General features: G+C 38.7%; 1 protein-coding gene across 1 annotated transcript in view; it reads right to left on the bottom strand.

Moving 5' to 3' along the window:
* Positions 1–305: 305 nt before the first annotated feature.
* Positions 306–15,707, bottom strand: part of KDM4C (lysine demethylase 4C) — a gene marked incomplete at both ends in the record, with an annotated part of 127,399 nt that continues 111,997 nt past the window's right edge. Inside the window, 3 exons of the mRNA XM_084278394.1 lie at positions 306–661; positions 2,708–2,996; positions 4,085–4,228. Coding sequence (XP_084134520.1) covers positions 306–661; positions 2,708–2,996; positions 4,085–4,228 — 789 coding nt within the window. The remainder of the gene's footprint in view (positions 662–2,707; positions 2,997–4,084; positions 4,229–15,707) is intronic.

Raw genomic sequence — 15,707 nt, 5'->3', positions numbered from 1 at the left:
CATAGTAGCAGGCAGCGAACATGGGAATAGCTTGAGAGTAATTGCTGACAGTTCGGATTCACAGATATCAAGTGAAATTACTAGATACCTAAAATCAGAGGGAAAATATGTCAGCAAGCTAGCTCCAGAAACATTCTGCTTTTGGATCCAAATTCCCACTCTTGCCTGAATGCTTCAAAACATGTTCAAATTAGCATCTGATTAAAATCATGAATATTCTTAAATGCTTTAATATGGATATCAGGTCTCATTAAAAACACGTTCATTCACATTTCATTAAATCACAAATATACTACTATAATAATTTAATCTTCACATATATTGGATTTTTCCATGTCATCTTGTTCATTCTCTTTTGAGACAGACACTTCTTGAAATTCCATGCTACTCACAGGGATTTCCACATCACTGACGTCACTCTCTGTTGAGGCATTCTCTTTATCGGGGTTTTCCGCTTCAGAAGCATGTCCCTCTGACTTATCACAGGGTACAGATGAAACAGACTGATCCTGAGATTTCAAATTGTCTTCTGCTCTACAGCTATTAAAAGCGGGCATGCAGACCACAGAATCATCGCGGGTAAAGACAGGATGACTGGAACCTGCTCCTGTTTTCTTTTGTACAGGAACAGGGCTCAAAAGTAAGCCTGAATGGGTGCTTCCTGTAGATCAAGAATATGATTCGTTAATAAAGTTCACTTTATATTTATGGTGTCTATATAAATATTTATTTATTTATTGTATTTCACAAAAGTCTGAGTTAGTCAAATGCAAAGCATGGTTGCCCATTTAGAACCCATAAAGAAAAGCATCTGGTACAAGGACATACACAAGTGTGGAGTCTAGATTTGTTCACAGAATAAACTAAATGTCAATATTTTCAGTTTGGAGTGGGAAATACAGTTTTATTAATTTCACCATTTTTAAAAAATTTGAATTACAAAATGTTTTCATGTCATTCAAAATAATCAATATTCATGTAGCTTGTTTACTCTGACATCCCACAAGAACTGTGACTAGTTGGAAAAAATAATATAAAGGTATATTGAACTTTATACCCTGCATTTATACCTATTAAGCCTGTTTTAAGAATGAAAACAAACAAAGACTAATGGTTTATAATTAGGAAAACATCATTTCAAACAGATACCAGGAATATTTTGAAAACAGTAGCAGTCTAAAAATTAAGGCTATTAGCATAATTTTATATAATTATATAATATTTCTATTTCTGCAGATGCTTGCACAGGATAGACAAAATAATGGGTTAAGAGAGGTCACCCAAAAAACCTGTTCCTGAAGAACACTGTAGCATGCACCACAGTGAATTCTGATTCAGAAGCACATCCACAGTATTAAAAAAACTCTGTAAAGTCCCTCCCATTCTTTCTTTACAATGGTTATTTGAGCTTGTTTTTTGGAAAAAAAAAATCCCTTTTTGGGTCAAATTAATATAAACTAGTAATATAAAGCCCACCCAATACCAAAACATAACCTCTATGCATAAAGAGTACTGCCTCAGGTGAGCATAATAGCCATACTAGCCAGAGATGCAGGACAAACAATCATCAATAGTGTGAGTACTGGACCTTCCATCATCGTATCTAAAAGGTTCATTGTCTCAACAAAGGTCTGGGCACCACCCTTTAATACCACAAATGAGAAAGGACAGCACTGAACTCCTCTGCTTTCCTTCCCTTGTCCATGAACACCGAATGGCTGCTAACTTAATACTTATTTCTCAGTGATCATGAAAACTCCAAACCTCTACTAAGAGCTGTGAGAAGTGCAAAGGAATAACACCTTTGAAAAAAAAACAAGACAAGACGATGACAGACCTAGGCAGGCCTTGAAAGAGCATCAACTGCTTGTATGCAGGAATTTCTAAGCCTCCATATTGGAATGCTCTTTTTCTTTTACCTTTATGTGGATCAATCCTGTTGTTTACCACCTCCAAATAACCATGAACACACCACTAATATTCACTTTCTATGTAATTTACAAATAAATTTTAAGTATCGATATAAAACTGGTATTGGTATTGCTCACAAAGTTACAATTGGAATTTTCCTTTCTGAACACAAATGTGATACTATACCTGAACTGCAATGAAATGTGAAACAGAAGAAATAAAGTCCAGAATAGACCAAGTACGTTAATATAAAAAAGTTTTGAGGAATAAAAAATAAAAAAAAAAAAAAGCATCTCTGGCTTGAGAAGGCCTTTATAATTTGCAAGAAATCTGTAGTCTCAAAATAAAGCATTTTTGTGCAAAAATATAGACCAGTTATAATGCAGTATTCTTCATGCAAACACATGTAGCATACTACAAGCATATATGCTCTGTACTGGTTTCGTGTTCAGACATTCTGCATAGTTTCCGTATCAACAAAAAATTTTGCTGTAAAACCCATCAGTCTATTGGAGAAATACAATTTACAAACCCTCATCCTTTCTGCCCAGTTAAAAAAAAACTTCATTAAAACAGTTCAGGTGATATTATTCTCGGCTCAGAATATTAACTTTGTCGTTACATAATTCTTACTGAATATCAATCTTCTCTGCATAACTTCACAAGTGTTTTAGTATGCTACATCCAGGCTTCCGCTGAGATCGAATTAGGATAATAGTACATCCACTGATTTCTGTCAGAAAGAGTATCAACAGCCTACAACTTACATGTGAAACATAATCAGTCCTTATCTCACCTGTAACCTTGACTTTTTGATCCAGCTGCCTTCTACCACTGTTTTCTTCTTCCCCAGAAGGGACTCCTGTGTCAGGTTCTTCAATGACCTTGAAGCCATCAGTAGCTGCTTCAGACACTATGATTTCTGCACCAGCTACCTTGGCAGCTACTTTCTTCCCCTTTGGAGGTTTAAGCTTTTTAGCTTGAGGTCTTTTCTGCTGGTTGCTGCTGTAAGAGATACTGCTGTCAGAGTAAAATGTCTGTCTCGGATAAGATAAAATGTCTACCAATATATATGTCCCTTTCACCTGCTTAAAGTAGTAAAAAACTGTCAATTTTTCATCTTTTTGTATAAAGATAGTGTTTACAATTTATTAAGTGATAGGTTAGCAACTGATTGGATTTGACTTTCTAATCTTTTATCACCATTCTACAGCAAAGTTCTTAAACTGTGGAAGTAAAATAACCTTAAGTAACTATTACTTAACCAGTATCCAAACCAGCTTTTTAATGAATCATGCTTTTGAACCTGAGCGAGAATAAGCCTTATATAAAAGTAATGAAGACAAAACATCTTCAGTTGCACCAAGGCCAGGTGGTATTTCCAAATCCCAATGCTAATAAAAAAATAGTCTGAATACCCTTGTAAAATCTGATCATATCTGCTTAAGTATTTTAGAAGTTCATATGCATTTCAACACAAACAAGCCCCTGAAAGAAGGGAAAACAAATATTTCATTAAATGGCTACAATATGAAGCAACGTATTTCACAATGCTGTGTAAAAAAAAGAGCAAAGACAAAATTAAATCTTCAGCATGCCTGAACAAAAGCCAGCACAAGAATTAAACACCATTGGAATTGTGTTCATTAGATTAGCTAAGTGTATGAAATCGGCCCATGTGTTCCTATGTGTTCTTTCGGTTGCAGATGTCACTAGAAACAATGGCATCCATCTATACCTTGAAAACTGTAATGGAGTAATCTCGACTAAAGAAATATTCTAAATACCACACTGTAATGCATTTGATGCTTTCCATACTCATTAACTTAAGATGTAAACATACCTTGTACGTTGAATTAATTTCTCATAGTCTCTCTGAAAAAACAACTTCCTTTCAGAAAATAAAAACAAACTTTGTTTAAAGTTCATGAATTCACATAAAACATCAGACAAGCGTGAAAAACAGAAAAAAAGGAACAAGAAGGAAACAGACATCATCCTAGACAAACAAATGGAGGAGAAAAATATATAAATACCACTCGGGAAGTATCTTTGTTTCCTCTCTCTTTCTTGTCCTTATTCCCTTTGTTTCCTCTCTTCCCTCTGTTTCCTCTCTTCCCTTTGTTTCCTCTCTTCCCTTTGTTTCCTCCCTTCTCTTCATCCACATCTCTACTTCAGGTGTTGATTGAGGAATTGGTTTTGTATGATCAATGGTGTATAAATCCTTGCCTTCTTTCCACAGCTGGTATCTGTCTGGTTGAAAGGTCCTCACAAAGATGTCCATGGGTATTACCACCATGTCGTTACTGCAACTGCACTGCAAGAGAAGACAGGAATTTATACTAACAAGCAACAGAATACAATCACATAATGCATTAGGTTGGAAGGGACCTTTAAAGGTCCTCTAGTTCAACCCACCACAGTAAGTAGGGACATGAACTAGATCGGGTTACTCAGAGCCCCATCAAGCCTGACCTTGAATGTCTACAGGGATGGGACCTCCACTACCTCTCCAGGCAACCTGTTAAAGTGTCTCACCACCCTCATAGTGAAGAACTTCTTCCTAATGTCTAATCTAAACCTACCCTGCTCTAGTTTAAAACCATTGTCCCTCATCCTATTGCTACATTTACTCATAAACAGTCTCTCCCCAGCTATGTTGTAGGTCTCTTTCAGGTACTGTAAGACTGCTTTTCTTCTCCAGGTTGAACAATCCCAACTCTCTCAGCCTGTCTTCACAGGAGAGGTGCTCCAGCCCTCTGATTATCCTCATGGCCCTCCCTCCTCAAGATGTCTATGTCCTTCTTGTGATGAGGGCTCCAGAGCCAGACACAGTATTCCAGGTGGGTTCTCACCAGAGCAGAGCAGAGGGGAAGAATCACCTCTCTCGTTCTGCTAGCCACACTTCTTTTGATGGAGCCCAGGATATGGCTGGCCTTGTGGACTGCAAGTGCACATTGCTGGCTCACATCCAGCTTTTCATCCATCAGAACCACCAACTCATTTTCTGCAGAGCTGCTTTCTGTCACAACATTCCCCAGCCTGCATTGGTAGTGAGAATAGTCCCAATGCAAGTGCAAGAACTTGTACTTGTCCTTCTTGAACTTCATGAGGTTTGCATGGGCCCACCTGTCTAACTAGTCCAGGTTCCTCTGGATGATATCCTGACCCTCTGGCACATCAACTGAACCACACAGGTTGGTGTCAACAGGAAATTTGCTGAGAGTGCACTCAATCTCACTGTCTATGTAACTAATGAAGACATTAAACACAGTATTAAACCAGTACAGATCCCTGAGAAACACGGTTTGTCAGTTCTCTCCATCTGGACATCGAGCCATTGACGACTACCATCCGATGCAACCATCCAGCCAATTCTTTATTCATTGGACAATCCACCCATCAAATCCATATTTATTCAACTCAGAGAGAAGGATGTTGTGAGGGATAATGTCAAAGGCCTTGCAGAAGTCCAGACAAATGACATCCATTGTTCTTCCCTTGTTCACTGATGCAGTTACTCCATCACAGAATGCCACTAGTTTGGTCAGGCAGGACTTGCCCTTGGTGAAGCCCTGCTGTCTCAACTCACCTCCCTGTCCTCCACGTGCCTCAGCACAGCTTCTAGAAGAATCTCTTCCATTATCTTCCCAGGCACAGAGGTGAGGCTAACAGGTCAGTGGTTACCAGGGTACTCCTTTCTAGCCTTTTGACCAGTAGGTCAGGGACTACACTTGACCACCATGAGACTTTTCAGTTATCATGTAGAGTGGCTTGGCCACTGTATCAGTCAATTCACAATTCCCCCAGGACTCTGAGATTCATCTCATCAGGTCCCATATACTCGTGGATGTTCAGATTCCTCAAATGGTCATGAATCTTGCCTTCACTTACAGTGGGATTGACTTTGTCCCCCAGGACCCCATCTTGCTTTCCTTTGACTCGGGAGATGTGAGGAGAGAGGCTGGCAAGAGAAGACTGAGGCAAAAATGCTGTAGAGAACCTCAGCCTTCTCGTCCTCGGTTGTAACCAGTTTGCCAGCCTTGCTCATCATGGGGGGTACACTTTCCTTAACCTTCCCTGTCTGGATGACATACCTTCTTGTTATTCTTGGCACTCCTGGCCAAGTTCAGCTCCAGCTGTGCCTTGGCCTTCCTGACCTCATCTCTACAAAACTGGGCAGCATCTCTGTACTCTTCCCAGGATACCCAATCCTGCTTGAACTGCCTGTACAGTTCCTTCTTGCCTGTAAGTCTGACCAGCAGGTTCCAACTCAGCCATACTGGTCTCTTCCCTTCTTTGCCTGATTTCTTACACCTGGGGATCGAGAGCTCTTCTGTTCCTTGGAAGGTGTCCTTAAAGGTCTGCCAGCTCTGCTCTGCTCCCTTGTCCCTGAGGACAGTTTCCCCAGGGGGCCTACTGACCAACTCCTTGAAGTGCTGCAAGTTTGCTTTCCTAAAATTCAGGGTTCTATGCTCCTTGCTTGACATATACTCCTTTGGACTCCAAACTACACCAGTGTGTGATCACTGGAGCCCAGGCTGCCTCCAATCTTGCCATCCCCGATGAGCTCACTTGCACTGATGACTATCAGGTCCAGTACTGCATCCCCTCAGGTAGGTCCATCTACTTCCTGACTTAGGAAGGTATCACTGAGGCAGGAACTTCCTCGATTGCCTACAGCTCATCATGTTGCTTTTTCAAATGTCAGGATGTTTGAAATCCCCAAGCAGGACAAGAGTCTTGGAGCACAATGCCTCCTGTAGCTGGAGTAAGAATGCTTCATCAGTAGCCTCCATTGACCAGGTGACCTGTAGTAGACACCAACCACAAGGTTCCCCTTGCTGCTTCAGTCTCTAATTCCTACCCATAAGCTCTCAACTTCCTCTTGGCAATTCTTTAGAAACATCTCTTCACACTCGATCCATTCCTTAACATAGAGGGCAACAACTCTGCCCCTCCTTCCTCACCTGTCCCTTCTGACCAGCTTGCAGCCATTGATAGGCACCCTCCAGGCATAGGATTCCTCCCACCCAGTTTCAGTAACAGCCACAAGGTCATAGCTTTCCAGCAGCATGGTAGCTTCCAACTTCTGTTTATTGCCCATGCTGCCTGCATTTGTGTAAAGGCACTTCAGCTGGGCTGTTGGCTGTCACCTTCCTAGTGGAACATTCCTTGAGGTATTTCACAGGTGTTTCCCTGCGACCACCTCAGGAGCCCCTGGCTAATTTCTGTAAAACTGCAGTTTGCAGTAAAGACAATCCAAAATAAAAATCCCACATGTGAAAAACAACACTACTTAAATAAAAATGTTCTTTTTTCTCCTCTTCCCCATTTCTTTGGGGCGTAAGGATTGCTCTAGAGAAGACAGAATCTGAGCAAATGTGAAACAATAGGATTTCACAAGTGTACTTAGGAACACTACATTGTTTGATTAAATTAACTCCTCTGGGTTAAGACCGAAAAGAAACTGTAGGATTTCTTTTTGCTCTATTAGCTGTTGTTGATAGTTTTAAGCATAATAACGTGTTGAGTCCAGACACTGCATTTATCTCTGGTGGCATCTAATTTTCTTTTTATAAAGCAAGTCATGTAGTATTCACCTGATCCAAAGTCTTTCCAAGCACACACAGTCCTAACTTTTAACCCTTTGAAAGAGAATGCATACAAGTACCATAAACTTACACTTTTCCCCACAGTATTCTGTAGAGGAAGAAATGCAGGAGTGAAGGGAATATTATGTTTAAGGTCTAGAAGAGCATGTTATAAACATGTAATCTGACCTTCTGTGCAATGCAGACCCTAAAATCTCTGCAGTACCTTATCAACTTTGCTCTAGTCCCTGATTTTAGTCCCTCAAAGAATTTTTCTGCATTGTTTTTCTTTATAAGTTATGCATATGAAAGGAATATTTTAGACTTACTTCAATAACTTAATAATGATCACAAAAATGCAGAAGAATCTTCATGTGGAATACTCTAGCTAAGACAATTTTCGGACTAAGGTTACTGTACCTAATGCTTCAGAGGACTGCAATAACTAAATCAATATGCCTGCAGCACACAAACTACTGTGGTGGGTTAACCTTGTCTGGTTGCCACATGTCACCCGACCTGCTATCTCATCCCCTCCCTCATCAGCAGGACAGGGAAAAAATAAGATGAAAAAAGCTCATGGGTTGAGATAAGGAGAGGGAGATCACTAACCAATTACCATCACTGACTCAACTGGAGGAAATTACATTAATTCATTGCCAATTAATAACAGATTAGGATAGCGAGAAATAAGAACAAAACTAAAACCAGCTTGCCTCACTCTGCTTTTTCGCAGGCTCATCTTCACTACTGACTCTAGTTTCTGCAGGGGAGTTTCTCTCCCATTTCCCTCATTCCTTTTTCTCACAGCTGCTGAATGGCAGTTTTTACCCTTTCTTAAATAAGCCACCACACAGGTGCCACCAGCATCATAGACAGGCTCAGATGCCTATTGTGCTCTTCTGTCCACCATGGGGGCAGGTCTTGATCCCTTCTCACAGAAGCCACCACTGTACCTCCCCTATGCTGCCAAAATCTTACCACATAAACCTAGTACAACTTTTCGGATTAAAAGCAACTGACCGACTAAAACATACAGTCTCAAACAGAAAAACTTCTAAAGAGCTTAGTGCTACAGATAACTATTCAGGGTAAAACTGAGACCATATCTTCTTTCAGGTAAACAGAGATATATGAAAAAACCAAGTAAACGCACGGCCTGCCTTTCTGGTTAGTTTTACTGCCCCTTTTAAACAAGGAGGATGTTTAATCATAGAAAAGTTTTAACATAGAAAGGGATTGATTGTAACTTTTCTACTAGCTATCTTGTTGTGTGCTGGATGCAAATTTCTTTGTCTGTTATTTCCATGTAATCATTTCTAGTCCATCCTTCTTCCTCTTGAAAATCTTAAGCTATATAAGGAAAAGAAGGACCATGAGATGTATTAAAAATGCTTGCTTTCTTTTCCAGATGTCAACATCCATATGCGGTGTATTCACAATGATGCCCTCGGACATAGAATGGAAAGAAAAAAACCTTCAAAATAGGCAACGTAAATTTACGTAGTGGTCTTTTAACGATAGGTTTTTCCCAAAATGTGATGACAATTTTCCTTCTTCAAACAACATGCATATAAGCACATGTACACACACTCTGAAAAAAGACCCAATCTTACTTGAAATCGTGTGGCTCATTCAGAGAGTCCTTGATCGGTAACACTGATCAGTAACAGAAAAAACATTAAGGTACTTCTGTACACTGAGACGGGTGCACAGATGGTCCACTGTACTATTTTCAAAACAAAACATTAACAAAAGGATAACCAACACTGAATTTTCTCTCCATTTACACACTTTTTTTTTCTTATTTAAGCCTGCCTCAACCCATCCATTAGAAACAGTTGTTGAAGCAAAAAAAATTATAGGACTACTGTTTTTGCTAAAAGACACCAAGATTTCCAGTGGTTTAAGAGAAAATAATTATTCAATTCACAGAATGAATCACAGAATGACTAGGGTGGAAAAGGCCTTTAAGATCGAGTCCAACCATACCTGTCCTATGCTAAATCATACCCCTAAGCAGCACCTCATCTACCCAGCTTTTTAATACATACAAAGGATGCTGACCCAACCACCTCCCTCTTTCAGTGAAGAACTTTTTCCTAACATCTAATCTGAACCTGCCCTGTCACAGCTTTGTGCCATTCCCCATATCACCTCTCACCTGGTTGAAGAGACCAACACCCACCTCTCTACAACCTCCTTTCAGGTGATTATAGGCAGTGATAAGCTCTCCCCTCAGCCTCCTCTTCTCCAGGCTAAACAATCCCAGTTCCTTCAGGTGCACTCCTTAAAAGGTTTGCCCTCCAGCCCCTTCACCAGCCTGGTTGCCCTTCTCTAAACACAATTCAGGGCCTCGATGTCTTTCTTGTAGTGAGGGACCCAGAACTCAACACAGGACTCAAGATGTGGCCTCACCAATGCCAAGTACAGCACTCAAGTATCAAATAAGGCAATACATCAAGAAATAAAATGTATTCTATGATGAAATAATTGTATATAATTATATATGTGAAAAGAGTCAAAATAAATTAAGTCTAAATGAGAATTTCTGTTTTTCAGGAATCTTTGAACATTTTCTATTACATTCTAATAGCATGATTCCACATAATTCAGGCACATATTAGAAATACCATAGAATTTTTTTAGATACTTTAAAACTTTTAAAAACACACATTTCTGAGTAAAAAGTAATGGAGAAACATCATGCTCAACAGTATTACTGCTTGACCAAAAATACAGAACACAAGCTTCTAGGCACTAAAGGGTGGAAATACTTGTAAGTATCAGAGCAGACAATGACAGTAAACATGTTCTGAAAGCCATTTCTACTCATATTCTGTAAATTAGGCCAAGAAAAAAATAATAAAGTGTTTCTCAAATAATCTGGAGGATTTGTTGTTTTCACTGGTGGTGACAACGGTTTTTAATGTTTTTTTTCTTCATCTCCCATTAGGCTTACTTGTAGTTGACAGTTATATCACTTCCATGAGTGAAGGATTCTCTCCAAAGCAGAGAAGCCTCTAGGGACAAATACAAAAGGGACTTGCCACTGTCTCCTAAAATACTTATAGTGAGTAATGGATCACAACAATTTTGGAACCATCTTTTAGTATTTTTAAAAGTAACTGAAAGTCAAAGTTGTTGGATCACCATGTAAAATAAAGCTGATATCACCATGAACATCACAACCTTTGTATTTGAAAGAATTATCCTCTATATGTAGTAGAATTAGTCTGATACATATTCCTCAAAGATTACTATGGCAATCCGAATACTTAATGGAACAGAATACTCTCACAACTTTTTAATTATCATCATCAACATCACCATTACTATTATTTAACCTATCATAACAATACAGCTGGGAAGTAAGCAATTCAAATAACATTGAGGAGTAGCTGCAAATCTTTGTAGCAATGAATTGGAAGAAAAATGTCTCAGCAACTTTAACTAATTGGTGAAACTAAATGATATATAATAGTAATATGAGAAAATTACCTAGGAGAGATACACTCAGCCAGAAGATTTTTTTCAAATACTTGCTATTCTTGAGTGGGGGAAAAAAAGTAATTATTTTGCACTTAAGAAAAAAAAAAAAGTTAAATTCTTCTCACTTGGACTCTGACTCAGGAAAAATTCATGGAATGCAACAAGCTTCTAGGCTTATATATATTAAATACATACTTAAGCACATTTTAAAATAGGGGCATTTTTCTCCTAATTGCTCTCACTGAGCTAATTGTAGAATTCATGTTTTGATCAGCAGCATATAGACCCACTAACATCTATGCTAGTACCCAAGAACACTCTTGAAAACATTTTATATCATTAAGACTCAAGTACATGTCTTAAGGGTCTTTCTAATACTCCATCATTAATATTAAACTCTTTCATATCAAACAGAATCACTAGAGTTTTAAAATTAGCATAAAAATATTCACTCAGTACAGAGTATTGCATTTTGCTGCAACAGAAAGCAAACAGAAATTACTTCTTTATCCACAAAAATATCTGCCTAGCCTAAACTTTAGCTCTTATACTACAGTGTCACAATACTTAACTCTTAAAAGCTTAAAATAACTGGAGTATTTTGGACATTATGCACTCTGTATTGGATTTTGTAAATTAAAATGTAATTTACACCATATCCAATACCTACTTCAGTTAAAATTAGAATTCCAGAATGCATTAGGTTGGAAGGGACCTTTAAAGGTCATCTAGTTCAACTCCACTGCAGTATGCAAGAACACCTTGAATTAGATCAGGTTTCTCAGAGCCCCATCAAGCCTGACCTTGAATGTCTCCAGGGATGAGGCCTCCACTACCTTTCTGGGCAACCTGTGCCTGTGTCTCACCACCCTCATAGTGAAGAACGTCTTACTAATGTCTAATCTAAACCTACTCTGCTCTACTTTAAAACCATTGTCCCAAATTCTTCTAAACTATTCATGTGAAGAAGAGTAATAGTACTTTGTTAGGCTATTTTTTTCTTTCTTTACATAAATATTTCCCAAATAAAAGAGGCACCTAATTCACTTTGTAACTCTGCAGTATATGTAAATTCTTTTTCTCTGCAACTGTGGAATAGCATGTCAATAGCAGAAAGAAGAAAACATGAAATGTTCTCTTCTTTGTAAACAGAGAATGCTTTTTTTTAAAAAAAGGAATAACAAACCAACAAATTAGCAGAATGAGGCAAATACTAGGCTGGTAACCTCCTCTGTATGCTGTATCAGTCCCAATCTATAAAGCGTATTCTCAAAATTAACTAATCATGCTATTTTTCACCAATACACCTTCCTAACTGCTTACAATGACTAAAGTTTCTTCACCGGCAATGATGTATTTATTGGAGAGAAACATTTAAAATAATTTAAATTCATCTTAACCATTTTAACTTCAGCTGCATTTATATACTATTTCACCCAATACATCCCACTCTTTCTGTAAGACTTTAAATGAATCATGTTCAAGCAATACAGAAAATGTGTTCTGATGAAAAGCATTTTAAAGGTGCTGCAACTGGAACTGCTTCTGGTGGCCTACCTGTAGAAGGAGGGTTTGAGAGATACTGTTTGTTAGAGGGGACAAGATTTATTAAATCCTGGTAACAATAACTGCTCTTTGTTATAGAATCAGGCAGTGACATATTTTTCACACTGACCTGGCAACTTGTAGGCAGTGTTGCAGAAACCTTTGCTATCAATTAGCTAACTGTGCAAGCCTCAATAAAGCAAGTCTTCCTTTGGTAAGTCATAGAGAGTACACTCACTTTTTCATGACTTAAACAGCCACACACAACAAAACCACAAATTAAAAACCCCACTCTTTTTCTACATATTTCACAATATTTTGGGGAAATAAGAAAAAATATTTCTAATACATTATTTGTATTCATATATGCATATGCAAATAGACTGCAATATTTTAAAAAACAGTTCAATATTTAAATAATACATTACAAAATATATGGGTTTTTTCTTCACTTTTCTTTCCAATTTATTTTACACTTACACATAATGCCACCTACACATCCCTACATAAAAAAGACTCAATTTACATTGTACAGAACTGATTCCATCAGCATTACATGCCACTGAAAAAATGTGGCTGTTTTCCTCCAATTACTTTGAAACCTGGGCAACAGAAAGTGTGAGGACACATCTGAAAGAAGCCTATCTTTTTTTAAATGTTTCACCTCTCAACCCTTCTTTCTCTTTATCTTATCTGCCTGTTATGCCTCTTTGACAATACTCTTTCTTCATTCATGTTACCCAGAGAACGCCGAATTAAGTACAGGTTAGGCATGCAGATGAGAAAACCGATGAAAATCAAAATGGAAGCTAGACCTCACTCCATGACCCAAGGAACTTGCTGAAGACAAGTAAAGATGAGGAAAAAATAAAATTTCCATGCACAGCCAGACACAGGAAGGGGCTTCACATACATTAGCTAATTTTACAGGCGGTCTTGAATTCTAAGTCCGAATTGTCATCCAGAATAACAGATTAATGCACAGGACAGCATTCTCACCAAGTTTCAACACCTATGCGTCCACTAATTTTAAGGTGAGGGGAAAGCAGGACTGGTGCAATACATGCCATCATGTTTGATGCACTGCGTCACTGACAACACAACTCAACCCAAAGCTTTCAAAGAGTTGAAAGGATATCTCTGTGGGTCAATTAGTTTATGGCTCGCTGCTGTTTTGGTGGTTGTTTGGAGTTCTGAGGGGTTTCTTGTTTGTTTTTTTTTTTTAACACATCTTAGATATCTAAATCTTTTCTGTGCCTATTACTGTAAATCCTTCAGTGGTATCTTTCTTGGCACTACTCTTACGCCTTGAAAGATTTAATCATCGGCTATCAACTTTTTCCTCTTTATTCTGATTTCACTCTATTTCTAGCCCAAATGCATGTCCTCTTTCACTCTCATTCACTACTCCATCCACCCCTGATGCCTATACACCAAAACCCTTATATGGAGTCTTTATCTCTCTGCTGTGTGTCAACAGCCTTTGTTGCATCCTTTTCTTAACTCTGCATTTTCGTTCTTATTGCCTTTGGGCTGCACTTCTTCAATCTAGAAACTGAAGTCTTCCATCTCGTAACTCTAAATGGTCTTGTAATTTCTGTATTTTGAAACGGAAGGATTCTGACCCTCTGAAATTATACTGTAAAGAAATTAATCTCCATCTGCAGCAGACCAGAATTAACCAATTCTAAAATATCTCCTGGAAAAAAAAAATCACTCTCTGCACACATATATACATATATCTCACTACAAACAATAACCTGTATTTGCACAATACAGGATAATTACAATGTAATTCCTCATCTTAATTATATGAATTCCAGAGTCATTAGCATGGATTTACTCACAGAAAGTTGACTACTTCCACGCATAAAAAAGGAATTCACAAATGATCAGAGTATTCTGAACAACTATCCTTAGATGAGTACTTGCGATAAAGCAATAGTCGTAACATATTGTAGGTAAGAAGTCGGTTTATAACAGGAAAAGTTAAGAGAACATTCCTTCTCTATTCCAAATAAATTCAAGAGAAAACTGATGGGTGTGGCATCCCCTCTTGGGAGGGGACACAGCTAGTACAGCTGACTCAAACTGACCAAAGGGATATTCTATACCACAGGGTCTCTGCTCAGCAATAAATCTAAGAAAAAGGAAGAGTAAGCAGGGACATTCATTATTTACAACATTTGTTTTCTGGAGCATCCACTATGCGTACTGAAGCCCTGCTCCCCAGGAAGTGGCCAGGCATCACCTTCTGATGGGAAAGCAGAGAATAAATCTTTCAAGTTTTTTCACTTTGCTTCCACATCCATTCTTTTGCTTTTGCTGTACTAAACTGACTTTATCCTGACCCACCAGGTTTTTTTCCAACTAATTTTTCTCCTCGCCCTGTCCAGTTGAGGTGGGTGGTGATAAGAGTGACATGGTGTGCACCTGGCATCCAGCCAAGGTCAAAGCACCACACTCCTTTCTGACACCAAATGTGGGACATGAGGAATTTGAGATAAGGGAAGTAAATTGGGAGAGATAGTGGGTGAAACTTAGTCTGAACACAGAACTGAAAGTCAAATGATTGTGTAGAATTTGTGTGTTATAACTGTGGTGAAGGGACAAGGCGTAGAAACTATCTGCTTTGGTGTGGCGAGGACGTTATTTTTACTTTCGTGTGGGAATTCTTTCTCCTTGTGGTTGTTGATGTGACTCAAGTTTGTGAATATTGCGTGATGAACGTGGACTTTAATGGTAATTCATAAAATATGTGATTCACAGAAGCAAGGTGTGGAATGTATTTTGTTTTCAATGCAAGATTTTGGTAGCAGGGGAGCTAAAGGGGTGGCTTCTGCCAGAAGTTGTTATGCTTCCCCCATGTTTGCTAGAACCAATGCCAGCCATCTCCAAGACAGACTTGCCGCTGGCAAAGACCAAGCTAACTCACACTGGTAACAGTGCCTCTAGGATAACTTACTTAAAAGAGGAACAAAACCAAAAAACAAGGAGTAATTACAGCTGGAGAGAGGAGTAAGAATATGTGAGAGGAACACCAAGGTGAGTGAAGAAAGAGGGGGAAGAGGTACTCTAGGTGCCAGAGCAGAGATCCTCCTGCAGCCCAAGGAGGTTGACAGTAGAACAGAGATTCCACCTGCAGCTTGTAGAGGATGCCACACC

The sequence above is a fragment of the Gallinula chloropus genome (assembly GCF_964237585.1).
Source record: "Gallinula chloropus genome assembly, chromosome: Z".
Lineage (NCBI taxonomy): Eukaryota > Metazoa > Chordata > Aves > Gruiformes > Rallidae > Gallinula > Gallinula chloropus.
The sequence above is the reverse complement of the archived record's forward strand: the minus strand, read 5'-3'. Positions and strand labels throughout refer to the sequence as shown.